The sequence below is a fragment of the Lithobates pipiens genome, unplaced genomic scaffold (genome assembly GCF_037356315.1).
Source record: "Lithobates pipiens isolate NorthernLeopardFrog02 unplaced genomic scaffold, aLitPip1_a1.2 Scaffold_8, whole genome shotgun sequence".
NCBI lineage: Eukaryota > Metazoa > Chordata > Amphibia > Anura > Ranidae > Lithobates > Lithobates pipiens.
Genome location: NW_027507903.1, coordinates 691,048,718 through 691,069,238, shown reverse-complemented (window position 1 = coordinate 691,069,238; position 20,521 = coordinate 691,048,718). Strand labels below are relative to the sequence as shown.

General features: G+C 52.8%; 1 protein-coding gene across 1 annotated transcript in view; it reads left to right on the top strand.

Moving 5' to 3' along the window:
• LOC143962383 (alanine--tRNA ligase, mitochondrial-like) overlaps window positions 1-18,586 on the top strand; it is a 55,532-nt gene extending 36,946 nt beyond the window's left edge. The window contains exons 9-22 of the mRNA XM_077471669.1: window positions 1,056-1,167; window positions 4,428-4,555; window positions 5,601-5,748; window positions 7,641-7,810; window positions 8,187-8,300; window positions 8,374-8,514; window positions 10,474-10,611; window positions 11,747-11,856; window positions 14,507-14,615; window positions 14,807-14,929; window positions 15,193-15,303; window positions 15,509-15,589; window positions 17,207-17,317; window positions 17,406-18,586. Coding sequence (XP_077327795.1) covers window positions 1,056-1,167; window positions 4,428-4,555; window positions 5,601-5,748; window positions 7,641-7,810; window positions 8,187-8,300; window positions 8,374-8,514; window positions 10,474-10,611; window positions 11,747-11,856; window positions 14,507-14,615; window positions 14,807-14,929; window positions 15,193-15,303; window positions 15,509-15,589; window positions 17,207-17,317; window positions 17,406-17,609 — 1,800 coding nt within the window. The 3' untranslated portion in view covers window positions 17,610-18,586. The remainder of the gene's footprint in view (window positions 1-1,055; window positions 1,168-4,427; window positions 4,556-5,600; window positions 5,749-7,640; window positions 7,811-8,186; window positions 8,301-8,373; window positions 8,515-10,473; window positions 10,612-11,746; window positions 11,857-14,506; window positions 14,616-14,806; window positions 14,930-15,192; window positions 15,304-15,508; window positions 15,590-17,206; window positions 17,318-17,405) is intronic.
• Window positions 18,587-20,521: the final 1,935 nt, after the last annotated feature.

The following is a 20,521-nucleotide window of genomic DNA, read 5'->3' as shown; positions in this document are numbered from 1 at the left end:
TTTAATGCCCGCTGAACGTTAGCACACCAATTGTACCCAATCAGGGGAGGCTCTAGCTGTGTGCTGAAGTACCTGAGCTTGCTGTGTGCTGAGGCTGTGTGCTGAAGTACCTGAGCTAGCTGTTCCTCATGGGAGGGCCATAGAGCTGCTCCCTTCTCTACAGTGACACCCAGAGGCTGTGTGCTGAAGTACCTGAGCTAGCTGTTCCTCGTGGGTGGGCCATAGAGCTTCTCCCTTCTCTGTAGTGACACCCAGAGGCTGTGTGCTAAAGTACCTGAGCTAGTTGTGCCTCATGGATGGGCCAAAGAGCTGCTCCCTTCTATACAGTGACACCCAGAGGCTGTGTGCTGAAGTACCTGAGCTACATGCTCCACATGGGTGGGCCATAGAGCTGCTCCCTTCTCTGCAGTGACATCCAGAGGCTGTCTGCTGAAGTACCTGAGCTAGGTGTTCCACGTGGGTGGGCCATAGAGCTGCTTCCTTCTCTGTAGTGACACCCAGAGGCTGTGTGCTGAAGTACCTGAGCTAGGTGTTCCTCTTGGGTGGTCCATAGAGCTGCTCCCTTCTCTACAGTGACACCCAGAGGCTGTGTGCTGAAGTACCTGAGCTAGCTGTTCCTCGTGGGTGGGCCATAGAGCTTCTCCCTTCTCTGTAGTGACACCCAGAGGCTATGTGCTGAAGTACCTGAGCTAGTTGTGCCTCATGGATGGGCCAAAGAGCTGCTCCCTTCTATACAGTGACACCCAGAGGCTGTGTGCTGAAGTACCTGAGCTAGCTGTTCCTCGTGGGTGGGCCATAGAGCTGCTCCCTTCTCTGCAGTGACACCCAGAGGCTGTGTGCTGACGTACCCGAGCTACATGGTCCACATGGGTGGGCCATAAAGCTTCTCCCTTCTCTGCAGTGACATCCAGAGGCTGTCTGCTGAAGTACCTGAGCTAGGTGTTCCTTGTGGGTGGTCCATAGAGCTGCTCCCTTCTCTACAGTGACACCCAGAGGCTGTGTGCTGAAGTATCTGAGTTAGGTGCTAAGTAATGGAGAGATTTATTTCATTTCAGATTATGAGAATCCTGGATGAGAACGAAGAGGCATTTTTAACTTCCCTCCAGCGGGGGCGCCGCATCATAGAGCGCACTCTACAGCAGGAAGGTGCCGGTAAAATATTTCCCAGTAAGTGTCAGCAGCCACCCTGTGATGTCATGATGCAAGCCGGATATGAAATGTATATTGTACAGATGTAGGAGGTCCATATCCATAGAGAGAGGGATAGTCCTGATGATTGTAGGAGCGTACCTGAGAGTAGAGAGGCAGCAGAGGGCACGGATGGGGTAGAGAGGCAGTAGAGGGCGTGTATGGGGTGGAGAGGCAGAAGGGGGCACGCATGGGGTGGAGAGGCAGAAGGGGGCACGGATGAGGTAGAGAGGCAGAAGGGGGCACGGATGAGGTAGAGAGGCAGAAGGGGGCACGGATGAGGTAGAGAGGCAGAAGAGGGCACGGATGAGGTAGAGAGGCAGAAGGGGGCACGGATCTGGTAGAGAGGCAGAAGGGGGCACCGCTGGGGTGGAGAGGCAGCAGAGGGCACGGATGGGGTGGAGAGGCAGAAGGGGGCACCGCTGGGGTAGAGAGGCAGAAGGGGGCACCGCTGGGGTAGAGAGGCAGAAGGGGGCACTGCTGGGGTAGAGAGGCAGAAGGGGGCACCGCTGGGGTAGAGAGGCAGAAGGGGGCACCGCTGGGGTAGAGAAGCAGCAGAGGGCAAGGATGGGGTGGAGAGGTAGCAGAGGGTACCGATGCAGTAGAGAGGCAGCAGAGGGCACGGATGCGGTAGAGAGGCAGCAGAGGGCACGGATGGGGTGGAGAGGCAGCAGCGGGCACGGATGGGGTGGAGAGGCAGCAGAGGGCACGGATGGGGTGGAGAGGCAGCAGAGGGCACGGATGGGGTGGAGAGGCAGCAGAGGGCACGGATGGGGTGGAGGGCACAGATGGGGTGGAGAGGCAGCAGAGGGCACGGATGGGGTGGAGAGGCAGCAGAGGGCACGGATGGGGTAGAGAGGCAGCAGAGGGCACGGATGGGGTGGAGAGGCAGCAGAGGGCACGGATGGGGTGGAGAGGCAGCAGAGGGCACGGATGGGGTGGAGAGGCAGCAGACGGCACGGGTGGGGTGGAGAGGCAGCAGAGGGCACGGATGGGGTGGAGAGGCAGCAGAGGGCATGGATGGGGTGGAGAGGCAGCAGACGGTACCGATGGGGTGAAGAGGCAGCAGAGGGCACGGATGGGGTGGAGAGGCAGCAGAGGGCACGGATGGGGTGGAGAGGCAGCAGAGGGCACGGATGGGGTAGAGGGCACGGATGGGGTGGAGAGGCAGCAGAGGGCACGGATGGGGTGGAGAGGCAGCAGACGGTACCGATGGGGTGGAGAGGCAGCAGAGGGCACGGATGGGGTGGAGAGGCAGCAGAGGGCACGGATGGGGTGGAGAGGCAGCAGAGGGCACGGATGGGGTAGAGGGCACGGATGGGGTGGAGAGGCAGCAGAGGGCACGGATGGGGTGGAGAGGCAGCAGAGGGCACGGATGGGGTGAAGAGGCAGCAGAGGGCACGGATGGGGTGGAGAGGCAGAAGGGGGCACCGCTGCGGTAGAGAGGCAGAAGGGGGTCACCGCTGGGGTAGAGAGGCAGAAGGGGGCACTGCTGGGGTAGAGAGGTAGATGGGGGCACTGCTGGGGTAGAGAGGCAGAAGGGGGCATTGCTGGGGTAGAGAGGTAGATGGGGGCACTGCTGGGGTAGAGAGGCAGAAGGGGGCACTGCTGGGGTAGAGAGGCAGAAGGGGGCACTGCTGGGGTAGAGAGGCAGAAGGGGGCACCGCTGGGGTAGAGAGGCAGCAGAGGGCAAGGATGGGGTGGAGAGGCAGCAGAGGGCACGGATGGGGTGGAGAGGTAGCAGAGGGTACCGATGCAGTAGAGAGGCAGCAGAGGGCACGGATGGGGTAGAGAGGCAGCAGAGGGTACGGATGCGGTAGAGAGGCAGCAGGGGGCACGGATGGGGTAGAGAGGCAGCAGAGGGCACGGATGGGGTGGAGAGGCAGCAGAGGGCACTGATGGGGTAGAGGGGCAGAAGGGGGCACCGCTGGGGTAGAGAGGCAGCAGAGGGCACCGCTGGGGTAGAGAGGCAGCAGAGGGCAAGGATGGGGTAGAGAGGCAACAGAGGGCACGGATGGGGTGGAGAGGTAGCAGAGGGTACCAATGCGGTAGAGAGGCAGCAGAGGGCAAGGATGGGGTAGAGAGGCAACAGAGGGCACGGATGGGGTGGAGAGGTAGCAGAGGGTACCAATGCGGTAGAGAGGCAGCAGAGGGTACCGATGCGGTAGAGAGGCAGCAGAGGATACCGATGCGGTAGAGAGGCAGAAGGAGGCACGGATGGGGTAGAGAGGCAGCAGAGGGTACTGATGCGGTAGAGAGGCAGAAGGGGGCACAGATGGGGTAGAGAGGCAGAAGGGGGCACGGATGGGGTAGAGAGGCAGCAGAGGGTACTGATGCAGTAGAGAGGCAGAAGGGGGCACGGTTGGGGTAGAGAGGCAGAAGGGGGCACGGAGGGGGTGGAGAGGCAGAAGGGGGCACGGATGGGGTAGAGAGGCAGCAGAGGGCACGAATGCGGTAGAGAGGCAGAAGGGGGCACGGATGGGGTAGAGAGGCAGCAGAGGCCACGGATGAGATAGAGAGGCAGCAGAGGGCACGGATGGGGTGGAGAGGCAGCAGAGGGCACAGATGGGGTGGAGAGGCAGCAGAGGGCACGGATGGGGTGGAGAGGCAGCAGAGGGCACGGATGGGGTAGAGAGGCAGCAGAGGGCACGGATGGGGTGGAGAGGCAGCAGAGGGCACGGATGGGGTGGAGAGGCAGCAGAGGGCATGGATGGGGTGGAGAGGCAGCAGAGGGCACGGATGGGGTAGAGAGGCAGCAGAGGGCACGGATGGAGTGGAGAGGCAGCAGAGGGCACGGATGGGGTGGAGAGGCAGCAGAGGGCGCGGATGGGGTAGAGAGGCAGCAGAGGGCACGGATGGGGTGGAGAGGCAGCAGAGGGCGCGGATGGGGTAGAGAGGCAGCAGAGGGCACGGATGGGGTGGAGAGGCAGCAGAGGGCACGGATGGGGTGGAGAGGCAGCAGAGGGCACGGATGGGCTGGAGAGGCAGCAGAGGGCACTGATGGAGGAGTGTAGCCGGCCAGACAACAGTAGAGCATACCAGAGGCTTTGTGGAGACCTGGACTCAGCTCAGGCGTAGTGATGGAACATGAAAGAAGACTCTGGATCCTGGGGAAGGTTTTCATCACATAGGGAATACAGCCAGGTCTACAGACCCCACAAGAGGAGTAAACTTCTGTACCATCACCCACATCCAGCAGAGGGCGCTCTGATTGACAGGTTTCGTCTCTTTGTTTGCAGCGGACGTAGCGTGGTCTCTGTCGCGTAATCTGGGCTTTCCTCTGGACCTCATTGGCTTGATATTGGAGGAGCGCGGCTCTTCTCTGGACAAGGCTGCCCTGGAGGAGCTCGCAGAGGAGGAGGAAAAGGTCAGAGGACAGATAGGGTCTGCCATTGTATATACAGTGTATGTGTGTGTGTGTGTGTGTGTGTGTGTGTATATATAGTTCTATATTTCCTTTTTATAATAGAAGATGGTAAAGTTCTATGTGCTGCTCGTAGATCTATAGTGTTTTGTCTATGTTGTCATCATTATGATGGGGGCTGAACATTACATAATATGTCTTTTTAGTCAGAGAAATCTGAAACTCTTCTGAACGTGTCACGTTTACTACATAGAGCCAGCAGGGGATGCAACGGATTCAGCTTACAATCATTGTACTACTATGTTGTGAATAGCCTGTAGTCTGATCTGGTGTGTAAAAAAACAGCAAAATGAAAGAATGATGAAAACCCTCCATTCCTTCTCTTGGCATGTTCTACCAGGACATACTGGGTGTGACCAGGAGGTGCTTGGTATGTTCTACCAGGAGGTACTTGTTATCTCCTGCCAGCACAAGCTTGGTGTGAGCAGGAGGTACTTGGTTTTGCCAAGGAGGTGCTTGGTATGTTCTACCAGGAGGTACTTGGTATGTTCTACCAGGAGGTACTTGGTGTGACCAGGAAGTGCTTTGTATGTTCTACCAGGAGGTACTTGGTTTTGCCAAGGAGGTGCTTGGTATGTTCTACCAGGAGGTACTTGGTGTAACCAGGAGGTACTTGCTATGTTATACCAGGACATGCTTGGTGTGACCAGGAGGTACTTGGTTTTGCCAAGGAGGTGCTTGGTATGTTCTACCAGGAGGTGCTTGGTATGTTCTACCAGGAGGTACTTGGTGTGACCAGGAAGTGCTTTGTATGTTCTACCAGGAGGTACTTGGTATGACCAGGAGGTACTTGGTATGTTCTACCAGGAGGTACTTGGCATGACCAGGAGGTACTTGGTATGTTCTACCAGGAGGTACTTGGCATGACCAGGAGGTACTTGGTATGTTCTACGGGTACGTAGTGGGTGTGACCAGGATGTAGCTGGTATTGTGAAGTAAAGTGTCTCTCTCTTTGTATTTTTATCCTGATGGAGTTTTGTGTTCTCAGAGGAAGTTGAGGAATCAGCAGGCAGAGGGCGCTGTAGGTGGTCTGCAGCTGGACATCCATTCTCTAACAGAGCTACAGCGCAGGGGGGTCCCGGCTACTGATGACTCCCCGAAATACGACTATACCCTGGGGGGTGATGGGAAATACGGTAAGTTCAGTCTTACATCTCTTCCAGCCTGGTCAGTATTGTAGGGGGAGGGTTGTGTGTGGTGTGGGCAGGATGTTGGCTCTTGGTATGGGCAGAGTGTATCTAAGAAGCACTGATACCGAGGTATTGATACTGAGGTACTGATATTGGGGTATTGATACTGAGGTACTGATACCGGGGTATTGATATGTGAGGTACTGATACCGGTGTATTGATACTGAGGTACTGATACCGGGGTATTGATACTGAGGTACTGATACCAGGGTATTGATACTGAGGTACTGATAGTGGGGTATTGATACTGAGGTACTGATAGTGGGGTATTGATACTGAGGTACTGATAGTGGGGTATTGATAGTGAGGTACTGATACCGGGGTATTGATACTGAGGTACTGATAGTGGGGTATTGATACTGAGGTACTGATAGTGGGGTATTGATACTGAGGTACTGATAGTGGGGTATTGATACTGAGGTACTGATACCGGGGTATTGATACTGAGGTACTGATATTGGGTTATTGATACTGAGGTACTGATACCGGGGTATTAATACTGAGGAACTGATATTGGGGTATTGATACTGAGGTACTGATATTGGGTTATTGATACTGAGGTACTGATATTGGGGTATTGATACTGAGGTACTGATATTGGGGTATTGATACTGAGGTACTGATATTGGGTTATTGATACTGAGGTACTGATATTGGGTTATTGATACTGAGGTACTGATATTTGGTTATTGATACTGAGGTACTGATATTGGGTTATTGATACTGAGGTACTGATACCGGGGTATTGATACTGAGGTACTGATACCGGGGTATTGATACTGAGGTACTGATATTGGGTTATTGATACTGAGGTACTGATAGTGGGGTATTGATACTGAGGTACTGATACCGGGGTATTGATACTGAGGTACTGATACCGGGTTATTGATACTGAGGTACTGATACCGGGTTATTGATACTGAGGTACTGATACCGGGTTATTGATACTGAGGTACTGATACCGGGTTATTGATACTGAGGTACTGATACCGGGGTATTAATACTGAGGTACTGATATTGGGTTATTGATACTGAGGCACTGATATTGGGTTATTGATACTGAGGCACTGATATTGGGTTATTGATACTGAGGCACTGATACCGGGTTATTGATACTGAGGCGATAATATTGGGTTATTGATACTGAGGCACTGATATTGGGTTATTGATACTGAGGTACTGATACCGGGTATTGATACTGAGGTACTGATATTGGGTTATTGATACTGAGGCACTGATATTGGGTTATTGATACTGAGGCACTGATATTGGGTTATTGATACTGAGGCGATAATATTGGGTTATTGATACTGAGGCACTGATATTGGGTTATTGATACTGAGGTACTGATACCGGGTATTGATACTGAGGTACTGATACCGATGTATTGATACTGAGGTACTGATACCAGGGTATTGATCCTGAGGTACTGATACTGGCGTATTGATACTGAGGTACTGATACCGAGTTATTGATACTGAGGTACTGATACCGGGGTATTAATACTGAGGAACTGATATTGGGTTATTGATACTGAGGCACTGATATTGGGTTATTGATACTGAGGTGATGATACTGGGTTATTGATACTGAGGCACTGATATTGGGTTATTGATACTGAGGTACTGATACCGGGTTATTGATACTGAGGTACTGATACCAGGGTATTGGTACTGAGGTACTGATATTGGGTTATTGGTACTGATACTGGGATATTGATACTGAGGCACTGATATTGGGTTATTGATACTGAGGTTCTGATACCGGGGTATTGATATGTGAGGTATTGATATGTGACTTGAGACATCTAGAGAGTGACCGGGGTTCTATGTCTACAGTGTTCAGTCCCTGCCCGGCCACCATCCTGATGCTGTACAAGGACCAGTCATTACACAGTGCGGTCAGCAGAGGTCAGCGCTGTGGGGTCATCCTGGACCGGACCTGTTACTATGCTGAGCAGGGGGGACAGAGCTCAGATCTGGGGTACTTTGTGCATGAAGGCGAGCAGGTAAGAGATTCCCTACAACAGGTAACATGGATCAATCCTTTCTATATTACATGGAGAGCTAATACCAAGAGATGGCAGAGGGTGCCAACATCAATCCCCAGCAACAGCCCCTCCCCCAAGGGCAAACGACTTCTGCCCCCCAGGGCAGCTATAGCTTACAGTAAAGAAGCCCTCCTTGTACTGATCACCTCTCCTCCCATATATATAGCACTTTCAGTAAAGAAGTTATCCCTTTACTGATCACCACTCCTCCATACACCGCTCTTACAGTAGAGATTCCCTCCTTGTACTGATCACTTCTCCTCCATAAGATAGCTGTGTACAGTCCTTGAGTAATCTTTCTACTGACCATGCACCTTCTCTGTGCTCCACACAGGACGTCCTGTTTCCGGTGGAGTACCTACACCAGGCTGGAGGTTATGTCCTACACGAGGTGACGGCCACGGAACCCCTGAGGGTTGGAGATCGAGTGGTGCTGTTCCTGGATGAGGTATCTGTGGGAAGTCCTGGGGGTGCCCTCAGCTGCTGGGCTGTGATCTCACTATCCTCCCGTCTCCTCACAGGCCCAGCGCACCGCGTGTATGGAGAAGCACACCGCCACCCATCTGCTGAACTTCACCCTGCGCCAGGTTCTGGGGGAGAGCGTGGCACAGCGCGGGTCACATGTCACTGCCGAGCGACTGCGGTTTGATGTCAGCGTCACGGTGAGGAGCGGGATAACACGTAGTGGTGGGGGGTTAGAAATCTGCAAGCCTGTTCATTGATAGGAGAAGATCTCTGGGGTAAATTTCCCAACCCCTAGTAGGATGGACACTAAGGGAAGAGTTGCTCCTCCCTCAGTTCTCATTGCCCGAAGGGGGACAGACACTGGAAATCCTCCTCTACCAAGTGTCTCTTCCACTTCTTCCCAGTTGGAGTGGACTCTTCCCTGGTTAGTGGTGGGATTGGTGGACTCTCTCTCATCACTGGTTAGTGGTAGGATTGGGGGACTCTTTCTCCTCACTGGTTAGTGGTGGGATTGGAAGACTCTCTCTCATCACTGGTTAGTGGTGGGATTGGAAGACTCTCTCTCATGACTGGTTAGTGGTGGGATTGGAAGACTCTCTCTCATGACTGGTTAGTGGTGGGATTGGAAGACTCTCTCTCATCACTGGTTAGTGGTGGGATTGGTGGACTCTCTCTCATCACTGGTTAGTGGTGGGATTGGAAGACTCTCTCTCATCACTGGTTAGTGGTGGGATTGGTAGACTTTCTCCTCGCTGGTTAGTGGTGGGATTGGTAGAACCTCTCATCACTGGTTAGTGGTGGGATTGGTGGACTCTCTCTCATCACTGGTTAGTGGTGGGATTGGTAGAACCTCTCATCACTGGTTAGTGGTGGGATTGGAAGACTCTCTCTCATCACTGGTTAGTGGTGGGATTGGTGGACTCTCTCTCATCACTGGTTAGTGGTGGGATTGGTAGAACCTCTCATCACTGGTTAGTGGTGGGATTGGTGGACTCTCTCTCATCACTGGTTAGTGGTGGGATTGGTAGAACCTCTCATCACTGGTTAGTGGTGGGATTGGTGGACTCTCTCTCATCACTAGTTAGTGGTGGGATTGGAAGACTCTCTCTCATCACTGGTTAGTGGTGGGATTGGTAGAACCTCTCATTACTGGTTAGTGGTGGGATTGGTAGAACCTCTCATCACTGGTTAGTGGTGGGATTGGGGGACTCTTTCTCATCACTGGTTAGTGGTGGGATTGGTGGACTCTCTCTCATCACTAGTTAGTGGTGGGATTGGAAGACTCTCTCTCATCACTGGTTAGTGGTGGGATTGGTAGAACCTCTAATCACTGGTTAGTGGTGGGATTGGTAGAACCTCTCATCACTGGTTAGTGGTGGGATTGGGGGACTCTTTCTCCGCACTGGTTAGTGGTGGGATTCGGGGACTCTTTCTCCTCGCTGGGTAGTGGTGGGATTGGGGGACTCTTTCTCCTCACTGGTTAGTGGTGGGATTGGGGGACTCTTTCTCCTCCCTGGTTAGTGGTGGGATTGGGGCACTATTTCTCCTCACTGGTTAGTGGTGGGATTGGGGGAATCTTTCTCCTCACTGGTTAGTGGTGGGATTGGGGCACTATTTCTCCTCACTGGTTAGTGGTGGGATTGGGGGACTCTTTCTCCTCCCTGGTTAGTGGTGGGATTGTGGGACTCTTTCTCCTCCCTGGTTAGTGGGGGGATTGATGGACTCTCCTTCCTGGTTGGTAATAGGAGTTCCACATAAGTTTTTTTGCACCTGTTTACATGGAACCCCCCCCAAAACAAAAACAAAATAACAGCAAACTATTGAATCTTCTGTAAAGCCCCTCCCAGGAGGTCTCAGGAAATAACGCCTCTCTGTTGGTATTCTCAGAAAGCCCCTCCCAGGAGGTCTCGGGGAATAACGCCTCTCTGTTGGTATTCTCAGAAAGCCCCTCCCAGGAGGTCTCAGGAAATAACGCCTCTCTGTTGGTATTCTCAGAAAGCCCCTCCCAGGAGGTCTCGGGGAATAACGCCTCTCTGTTGGTATTCTCAGAAAGCCCCTCCCAGGAGGTCTCTGGAATGTCCCCTTTCTGGATGTTTTTATGCTGACAGATTATTTGTCCCCTTTGTATATTCCCTCACACAGTCTGTATATTTCAGGGACCGGTGAGCGGTCAGCAGCTGCAGGAAGTTGAGAAGACGTTCCAAGACGTGATTGGACAGAACCAGGAAGTTTATACTGCGGAGATCCCACTCACAGATGCCAAAAATATCCCGGGTCTTCGCAGTGTGGACGAGGTATGTAACTTTCATCACATCGCCCCGAACGGGTGTAATCCATCCGGAGTCCGGGGAGCGAACTCACCAGTTCTTTTACTATCGAGAGTCAGCGCAACAACCCCTCCCCCCTCCAGAACTGTGACTCCTCCCCCTCCTCCAAAGCACTGCCCCCCCCCTTCAGAGCAGTGACTTCACTTCCAGAGCAATGACTCCTCCCCCTCTCTTTATAGTAGTGACTCCCCCCCCCCCCCCTACCTACTCTGTTCAGGCTCTGTAGGAAGTTTTCAGTCAGAGAGAGACAGTCTGAAAGGAAGCAGCTTCTGCTGTGCACCATCTGTAGATAACCCACAGTGCTCTGGGAATTCCGTGTTAGTTAAATGTTTATTTGTGAAGCTTCTTTCTTGTGAGAGAAATTCAAAATTCATATTTATTTTTGCTATATTTTATTTGGACCAAAAACTTCCAATGGGTTTGGGGGTGTGGTGCTCTATCCTACACCAGCTAGTGAGTCTGGGAACCCTTTCCTTTCCTGTTTGTGATGTATCCGTACCTCAGCCACCAATCAGATACAAACCACCTTTAAATCTCTGAATCTGATTGGTGGTACATTAGGAGAGTGGAAGGATTTATGAAGAAGGCCCACCTACACCACATATGAGCTTCTCTCTGGAATCTGTCTGCGGGGATCGCACAGAACTTTAAAGAGTTTTTCCACTTTTGCAGCCAAAAAGAACTACATTTCCCATGAATCTTTGGGCATGTGGTGATGTTGGTGGGCGGGAAGAGACGGCGCTGTCCATATGATGTAGTGGCCAGTCAGTGCCTGTGGAACAGTCACCACCGGATGCCGAGCAGATTGTAACCGCACACTCTACGAAGTGCAACATAATTGGGAGACATTTACCATAGGGAGATATTGGTGGCTGCCGTTCGCTGTACACGGGGGTGTCCCTCGGGGAGGTGTTTGGGGGATAAGAAGAAGGAGGAGAGTTTTTGCGATGGTAAAGCTGTACCTTGTATATAGAAGTTTTTGCTTTCTGGATGGAGTTCCACTTTAACAGACAGACCGGTGGGTGGATTATACAGGATACCATTGGTGGTTGTGGCCTGGCATTCCTCTACCCTTGGTCTCCTCATTTCTCCCCTCCTCCAGGTGTACCCAGATCCGGTACGTGTGGTCTCAGTCGGCGTTCCCATTCAGGAGATTCTGAGTCCAGCCTCCAGAGCCGCTCAACAGACGTCGGTGGAACTTTGCTGCGGCACGTAAGAGACAAGTTTTTTCCCAACTGAATGTGTGTCCCGTTTTGGTGTCTCCTTCCTAAAATTCTCCTGGATCGCCTTCCCTCTCCTAGTTCTTCCTGGTTTCTCCTGATTACCCCTGCCCCCAACTCCTTCTGGACCCTCTACCCCCTGGATTCCTTCTGAGATTCTCCTGGATCCCCTTTAATTCTTCCTAAGATTCCCCCACCCCCTCTCCCCGCTTTCCAATTTCTCCTGGCTACACCATGAATTCCTCCTGAGATTCTCTTAGATTCCCCAATATTCCCCACCACTTCCTGATTTCTCCTGAGGTCTTCTGGATCCACCCCTCCTGCCAATTCTTTTCAAACTTTTCTGAATTCCCTTTCTCTATCCTGATTCTTCCTTATATTTCCATAGATTGCCCCTCGATTTCTCGAGATTCTCAGAGGTTCTCCTGGATTCTTCCACCTCCCCTTCCAGCCACCATTCTACCCCATGTCTCTCTCCTGAAATTGTCCTGGTTCCTTCTAAGATTCTCCTGGATTCCCTTTAGTTCCTTCTAAGATTTTCCTGGATTCCCTTTAGTTCCTTCTAAGATTCTCCTGGATTCCCTTTAGTTCCTTCTAAGATTCTCCTGGATTCCCTTTAGTTCCTTCTAAGATTCTTCTGGATTCCCTTTAGTTCCTTCTAAGATTCTCCTGGATTCCCTTTAGTTCCTTCTAAGATTCTCCTGGATTCCCTTTAGTTCCTTCTAAGATTCTTCTGGATTCCCTTTAGTTCCTTCTAAGATTCTTCTGGATTCCCTTTAGTTCCTTCTAAGATTCTTCTGGATTCCCTTTAGTTCCTTCTAAGATTCTCCTGGATTCCCTTTAGTTCCTTCTAAGATTCTCCTGGATTCCCTTTAGTTCCTTCTAAGATTCTTCTGGATTCCCTTTAGTTCCCTCTAAGATTCTCCTGGATTCACTTTAGTTCCTTCTAAGATTCTTCTGGATTCCCTTTAGTTCCTTCTAAGATTCTTCTGGATTCACTTTAGTTCCTTCTAAGATTCTTCTGGATTCCCTTTAGTTCCTTCTAAGATTCTTCTGGATCCCCTTTAGTTCCTTCTAAGATTCTTCTGGATTCCCTTTAGTTCCTTCTAAGATTCTTCTGGATTCCCTTTAGTTCCCTCTAAGATTCTCCTGGATTCCCTTTAGTTCCTTCTAAGATTCTCCTGGATTCCCTTTAGTTCCTTCTAAGATTCTCCTGGATTCCCTTTAGTTCCTTCTAAGATTCTCCTGGATTCCCTTTAGTTCCTTCTAAGATTCTCCTGGATTCCTCAATCCCACCACCATGCTTTCCAATCCCTACAGATTTTTCCAAAGGTTTCCTGGATCCACCACCCCCTCCCCTTCGTGATTCCTCCTGAAGATTCCCTCCCTCTATCCTGATTTCTTTTCCCTGAGATTTTCACGGATCCCCTTGAATTCCCTGAGATTATCCTGGATTTCCCCCACCCCAAGATTCCTCCTCAGATTTCCTGCCACCAGTCTCCCCCACCCATTTCCTCAAATACTTAATTTTCTCTTGTGTAATTATTTGCCTATTGATTCCTCTTGGGGTTCTCCAAGACCCAACCCATCCCCCCTTGAGATTTTCCTAGGTTTACCACCCCTTCCTCCTGAGAGTCTCTGGGATCCCCTTCCTGATCCTCTTGAGATTCTTGTGTATCTCCTAGCCACCCCCTCCCGATTTCTCTTGCGTTTCCCTAAATGCTCTTGACCCCCCACCCCCAATTCCTCTTGAGATTCTCCTGTGTCCCCCAGAAAGATTTTTTCGTCAGGTTCTCTGGGTCCCCCCTCCTGATTCCTCCTGAGATTCATCAGAGCCACTCTCCAACCCCCCTGATTTCTCCTGAGGTTGCCTCATTTCTCTTGATACCCTCCCCGGATTCCCTTGTATCACCCCCAGACATGTTCCACTGCAGGCTCCCTGGGTTCCCCAAATGCTTATGACCCCCCCTAACTCTTCCTGAGATTCATCAGTATCCCCTAACCCAGCGCCACTCTCCAACCCCCCTGATTTCTCCTGAGGTTGCCTCAATTCTCTTGATACCCTCCCCGGATTCCCTTGTATCACCCCCAGACATGTTCCACTGCAGGCTCCCTGGGTTCCCCAAATGCTTATGACCCCCCTAACTCTTCCTGAGATTCTTCAGTATCCCCTACCCTACAGGCACCCCCAACCCCTCCAATTCCACCTGAGGTTTCCTGGGTTCACCTAATTTTCATGATCATTACCCTCGGGATTACTCTGTTCACCCCCCAGACAGGTTCCTCCTCAGGTTTCCTGGGAACCCCCAATACCTTCTAAGATTCACCTCTATTCCCTTACTAAATCCTGGGTCCTCCCCCGATTCCTCCTGAGATTCTCTTGAAACCCCTACCCTACAGCCACCCCCTCCCCCCCAATTCCTCCTGAGGTTTCCTGGATTACCCTAATTCTCATTGCTCTGATTCCTCCCATTTATCATGAACCACCCCACAACTCCTCATGAAGTTTCCTCTGATTCCTCCTGAGACACCAGAACCTCCAGATTCCTCTTAAAAATTCTTGGACCCCCCCAACACTCAATTCATACTGAGATTCTTCTGGATCCCCCCGATTCCTCCTGAAATTTTCTGTTTCTATGCAGACACCTTCAGAAGACGGGAGCCATTGAGGATTTGGTGATCATCTCCGAGAAACCTCTGCTGAGAGGGATTGTCCGCCTTATCGCCGTTACCGGAGAAGAAGCCAGAGAGGTCAGATATCTGAGGCCACGCCCAGCACACATCCATCCAATCCTCTGCATGATACAATTTAATTATAGTTATTTTTAATTATTGATAATGATTAAGAATTAAAAATCTGTGGAATTTACTGTTATTTTGATCCTGTACAATAAAATATAAGACCTCCCGGGGTCACCTTCATCCTCCGATCTTCTCTCCAGGCACGGGAGACGGGACAGGTTCTACGCAGGGAAGTGGATTCCATTGTTGAGCGGATGAAGATGATGACCCCTTCCCTGAACGACGCTCAGAGGTTGTCCAAGGAGGTCGGACTTGTGACGGATGTGAGTGAAGATCGGGGTTTCAGGATTTACACCAGGGGGGGGGGGGCGTTAGGAAACAGGCGATGCTATATCCCACAGCAGGGGGGAGAAATGTGGTCACATGACTTAGACTAAATAGAAGGGGTACCGATGGGGGAAAAAAAAACGATGGACACCAAAAAAAAAAAAAAGAAATTTCACATTGTCTCGATCTCCCCACCAATCCATCACTGGAAGCTCCAACAAAGCCTCCATAACCGTGTCATTGTTCCTTTACATTGCAGAGTGTGGACAGCGCCTCCATGCCCCAGTGGCAGAGGAAGGAACTACAGGCGTCTCTCAAGGCTTTGCAACGATCGGCCAACACAGCTGTGCGGAAGGCAATAGGGAGAAAGGTAAAGAAGGGGCGGGGCTTTCTTACACACGGGGATAGGGGCGAGGGGTATAATATATTTTATACTGTGTGGCCGGATGACTTCACAGCTCTTCATTGGATGGAATCATCCCAGGTATAGGATCTCCTGGAATAGAGCGGGATTCAGTCCTGGGAGATCTCCTGCCACCAGTCAGATTCTAATGATCCTTTTCCCCCTCCCTCAGGCTGCAGAGAGAGTCCCAAGTCTGCTGGAGAAGCATGGCCAGCGTCCCGTCATTGTGGACTGTGTGGAGGAGTCTCTTCCGGTGAGATATCGCCATTTCCTCTCCTGATATAGAGAATCTTGTCCTTCCTCCCCTGAGGACCCCACCTCGCCTAATATCGCTCACTCGACCTAAGGAGACCACCACCTCATCTAATGCCATCCCCTTCGCCTGAGGAGACCTCACCTCACCTGATACCATCCTCCCTGCCCGAGGAGATCCCGCCTCACCCATTACCATCCTCCCTGCCCGAGGAGATCCCGCCTCACCCATTACCATCCTCCCTGCCCGAGGAGATCCCGCCACACCCGTTACCATCCTCCCTGCCCGAGGAGACCCCGCCTCATCCGTTACCATCCTCCCTGCCCGAGGAGATCCCGCCTCATCCGTTACCATCCTCCCTGCCCGAGGAGACCCCGCCTCATCCATTACCATCCTCCCTGCCCGAGGAGATCCCGCCTCACCCATTACCATCCTCCCTGCCCGAGGAGATCGCGCCACACCCGTTACCATCCTCTCTGCTCGAGGAGACCCCGCCTCACCCGTTACCATCCTCCCTGCCCGAGGAGATCCCTCCTCACCCGTTACCATCCTCCCTGCCCGAGGAGATCCCGCCACACCCGTTACCATCCTCCCTGCCCGAGGAGACCCCGTCTCACCCGTTACCATCCTCCCTGCCCGAGGAGACCCCGTCTCACCCGTTACCATCCTCCCTGCCCGAGGAGACCCCGCCTCACCCGTTACCATCCTCCCTGCCCGAGGAGACCCCGCCTCACCCGTTACCATCCTCCCTGCCCGAGGAGATCCCGCCTCACCCGTTACCATCCTCCCTGCCCGAGGAGATCCCGCCTCACCCGTTACCATCCTCCCTGCCCGAGGAGATCCCGCCTCACCCGTTACCATCCTCCCTGCCCGAGGAGATCCCGCCTCACCCGTTACCATCCTCCTTGCCCGAGGAGACCTCTCTGCACTCGATACCATCCCCTCCACCCTGAAACTCCTCCTCCCTCCATCTTCCTGGTACTCTCCCTCCTCCTTCCTGGAACTCTCTCTCCCTCCGCCTTCCTGGAACTCTCTGCCTCCCTGGAACCCCCCTCCCTTTGCCTCCCTGGAACCCCCCTCCCTGGAACCCCCCCTTCCCTTTGCCTCCCTGGAACCCCCCTCCCTTTGCCTCCCTGGAACCCCCCCTTCCCTTTGCCTCCCTGGAACCCCCCCTTCCCTTTGCCTCCCTGGAACCCCCCCTTCCCTTTGCCTCCTTGGAACCCCCCCTTCCCTTTGCCTCCCTGGACCCCCCCTCCCTTTGCCTCCCTGGAACCCCCCCCTTCCATCGCCTCCTTGGAACCCCCCCTCCCTTCGTCTCCCTGGAACCCCCCCTTCGTCTCCCTGGAACCCCCCCTCCCTTTTGTCTCCATGTGACGCCCCCTCCCTCCGCCTCCCTGGAACTCCTCTGTGCTCCTCAGGCATGCTCCCTATCAGCAGGCTGATTGTTGCTCCCATCAGGTCTTAGGAGAGCCGCCTGATGATAGACAGTGAGGTGGAAGAGCATGGAAGGACAATAGAGTGTCCGTGAATGGTGTGGGAGTGAAGTCATCAGAGGTTGGAGAACCTGCCGTATTGTCTTCTCCCATTAGTAATGGTGGTGTGTGGTGCCCCCTGCAGGTCCTGATGAAGATGGCCTTCTTGCTGTGTGAGCGGTGCCCGGGCTCGGCGGTGATGCTTTTCAGCAGGCAGAGCTCCGGGAAGGTGCTGTGTGCATGTCAGGTGCCCAAGGTAAGGGGGGAGGGGGGCTTTATTTCCTGTCTGATCCATGTGTATTCAGGAATTCTACTCATGTGATCTCTTCTCTCCTCCCCCTCAGGGCCCCTCCCCTGTTCTGTCTGCCCTGGATTGGGCGGTGGCGGTCTGCTCGGCGATGGGTGGTAAGGCTGGCGGTTCAAAGGGTTCCGCTAACGGAAATGGAAGCTGCGAGAACCTGGACGACGTTCTGGAGGTGGCGCTGAAATTCGCACAGACAAAACTCAGCGACACCGGACATGACACGCGGAGGGTGGGAGAGAACTGACCCCCCCCCCGGTGTCCAAATGGTGGAACTACATGAAATCTGAGAGGTTGATGGACATAGAGGTCATGTGACAGATGTGGACATCACACAGGAGAACATATGTGTATATTGGGATGCTGCAGATGGGGTTATAGGGAGGAGTTATGTCCCTGAACACGTCAGCTGGTGTGGTGCCGCCATATTGGGGGCCCAATTCATAGCCAGCCAATCAGTACACGAGGAGCCTCGCCCAGTGTCATCACATCTCACAGTGCATTGTGGATGGACAAAGATGGAGGCTGGCCTTCCACTCTGGGCCCTCCAATGGAATCAGACTTCAGATTTACATTACTGCTGTTGGGTGCGACTTACACATTATTAATGTGCTTTGCTGTTCCATATTTCCATGGCTGAATTTCCTATGGAGATACATTTTTTTTTTAAATGTATAACAAGGACAGGCAGTGGCATTGCTGAGGAAGCGAGAAGATAAGAGGACCTGTCCATGGATGGAGTGAAAGAAGAGGGCCTGGATCTGCTCTGGGGGCCCCTCTCCTGTCCAGTGATCTGATAGGAACCCATCTGGGTAATATTGATCCAGCTGACACCATAGATGCCCCTTTGTGATAGGTTATCTTTCAGTGACCTATTAGTAGCAGGTGGAATCTTTGGCTCTAGGAGTGGGCCCCTGGCTGGTGTGCTGTATGTATTCGGGGCCCCACTGTTCTGATGACCCTTCCATGTTACCATTGAAATCTCTCTGTCAAGAAAAACAAAATCTGTATTTATTTCTTCTTCTTTGAGGGGCCCAGGAATTCAGAGACTGTCGGGTTATACTGCCTCCTACAGGAAGGATGGGACACTGGCAAACAAAAACTGTGGGCCCAGTATAGCCCCTCCTACTCCCAGTTTGCCTTAGTTTTGTGGGAGTGTCCAGGAGAAGGGTTGCCTTTTCTCTGAATATTTTTATAATAATAAAAGATTAATTTTGGGATAAAGTTTGGCTGTGTTCTGACATTGTGTACAGGTGGAAATATCAGGAGGACCTTCATGAGGAATAGAAAAGGGTCTTCACCAACCACAAGATTGGAGGAGCTCAACTGTCTACAATGTCTTTGTATGATGGTGGATTAGCACTGGGAACCCCTGAGCTCATTTGAGGGGGCAGCATATACTTTTGCCTCCACCTGAGGAGATCACACCCCACCCAATACCTCACCCAATCTAATCTTCTCCACCTGAGGAGACTCCACCTCACTTCACCTTCATCCAATACCATCCCCCTCCATCTAAGAAGACTTCATCTCACCTAATATAATTTCCTCAACCTGAGGAGACCCCACCTCATCTAATGCCACCCCCTCCACCTGAGGAGACCCCACCTCACCCAATATCATCCCCTTCAGCTAATAAGACCCCACCTCACCCGATACCGTCCTCCCTGCACAAAGTGATCCCACCTCAGCCGTTACCATCCTCCTCGCTCAAGGAGACCTTTCCTTGCCTGATACCGTCCCCTCCACCTGAGAAGACTCCACCTCACCCAATAGTATCCCCTTCACCTGAGGAGACCCCACCTCACTCAATATCATCCCCTTCACTTAAGGAGACCCCACCTCACCAAATACCATCCCCTCCATCTGAGAACCTAAGGAGACCCCACCTCACCAAATACCATCCCCTCCACCTGAGGACCTAAGGAGACCACCACCTTATCTAATGCCATCCCCTTCGCCTGAGACCCCACCTCACCCAATACCATCCTCCTTGCCCGAGGAGACCCCACCTCACCTGTTACCATCCTCCTGGCCCGAGTAGACCTCTCCCCGCTCGATACCGTCCCCTCCACCCGTGAAGACCTCACCTCACCCAATATCATCCCCTTCACCTGAGACCACCCCACCTCACCAAATACCATCCCCTCCGCCTGTGAAGACCCCACCTCACCCGATACTTCCCTCCTTGCACAAGGAGACCGCACCTCACCCGTTACCGTCTTGCCTGCACAAGGAGACTCCACCTCACCCCTGTTACCGTCCTCGCCTCAGGAGACCTTGCTGATACCATCCCCTCCACCCAAGAAGACCCCACCTCACCCATTATTGTCCTCCTCGACTGATACCATCCTCTCCGCCCGAGGAGAACCCAAGTCACCTGTTACCATCCTCACTCGAGGAGACCTCACCTTGCCTGATACCGCCCCACCCAAGAAAACCCCACCTCACTCAATACCATCCCCTTCACCTGAGGAGACTTCACCTCACCCGATACCGCCCTCCTTGCACAAGGAGACCCCACCTCACCCGTTACCGTCCTCCTCGCCTGATACCGTCCGTTCCACCTGAGAAGACCCCACCTCACCCAATATCACCCCCTTCATCTGAGGAGATCCCACCTCACCCATCGTCCTCGCCCGAGGAGACCTCTCCTCACCCGATACCACACCCTCTAACTGAGAAGACCCCACCTCACCCAATATCATCCCCTTCACCTGAGGAGACTTCACCTCACCCAATATCATCCTCTTCACCTGAGGAGACCCCACCTCACCAAATACCATCCCCTCCACCTGTGGAGACCCCACCTCACCCGATACCGCCCTCCTTGCACAAGGAGACCCCACCTGACCCGTTACCATCCTCCTCGCCTGATACCGTCCGTTCCACCTGAGAAGACCCCACCTCACCCAATATCATCCCCTTCACCTGAGGAGATCCCACCTGACCCATCGTCCTCGCCCGAGGAGACTTCTCACCCGATACCACCCCCCCTACCTAAGAAGACCCCACCTCACCAAATATCATTGATACCATCCTCTCTGCCCGAGGAGAACCCAAGTCACCTGTTACCGTCCTCAATTGAGGAGACCTCACCTCGCCTGATACCGCCCCCACCCGAGAAATCCCCACCTCACTCAATACCATCCCCTTCAC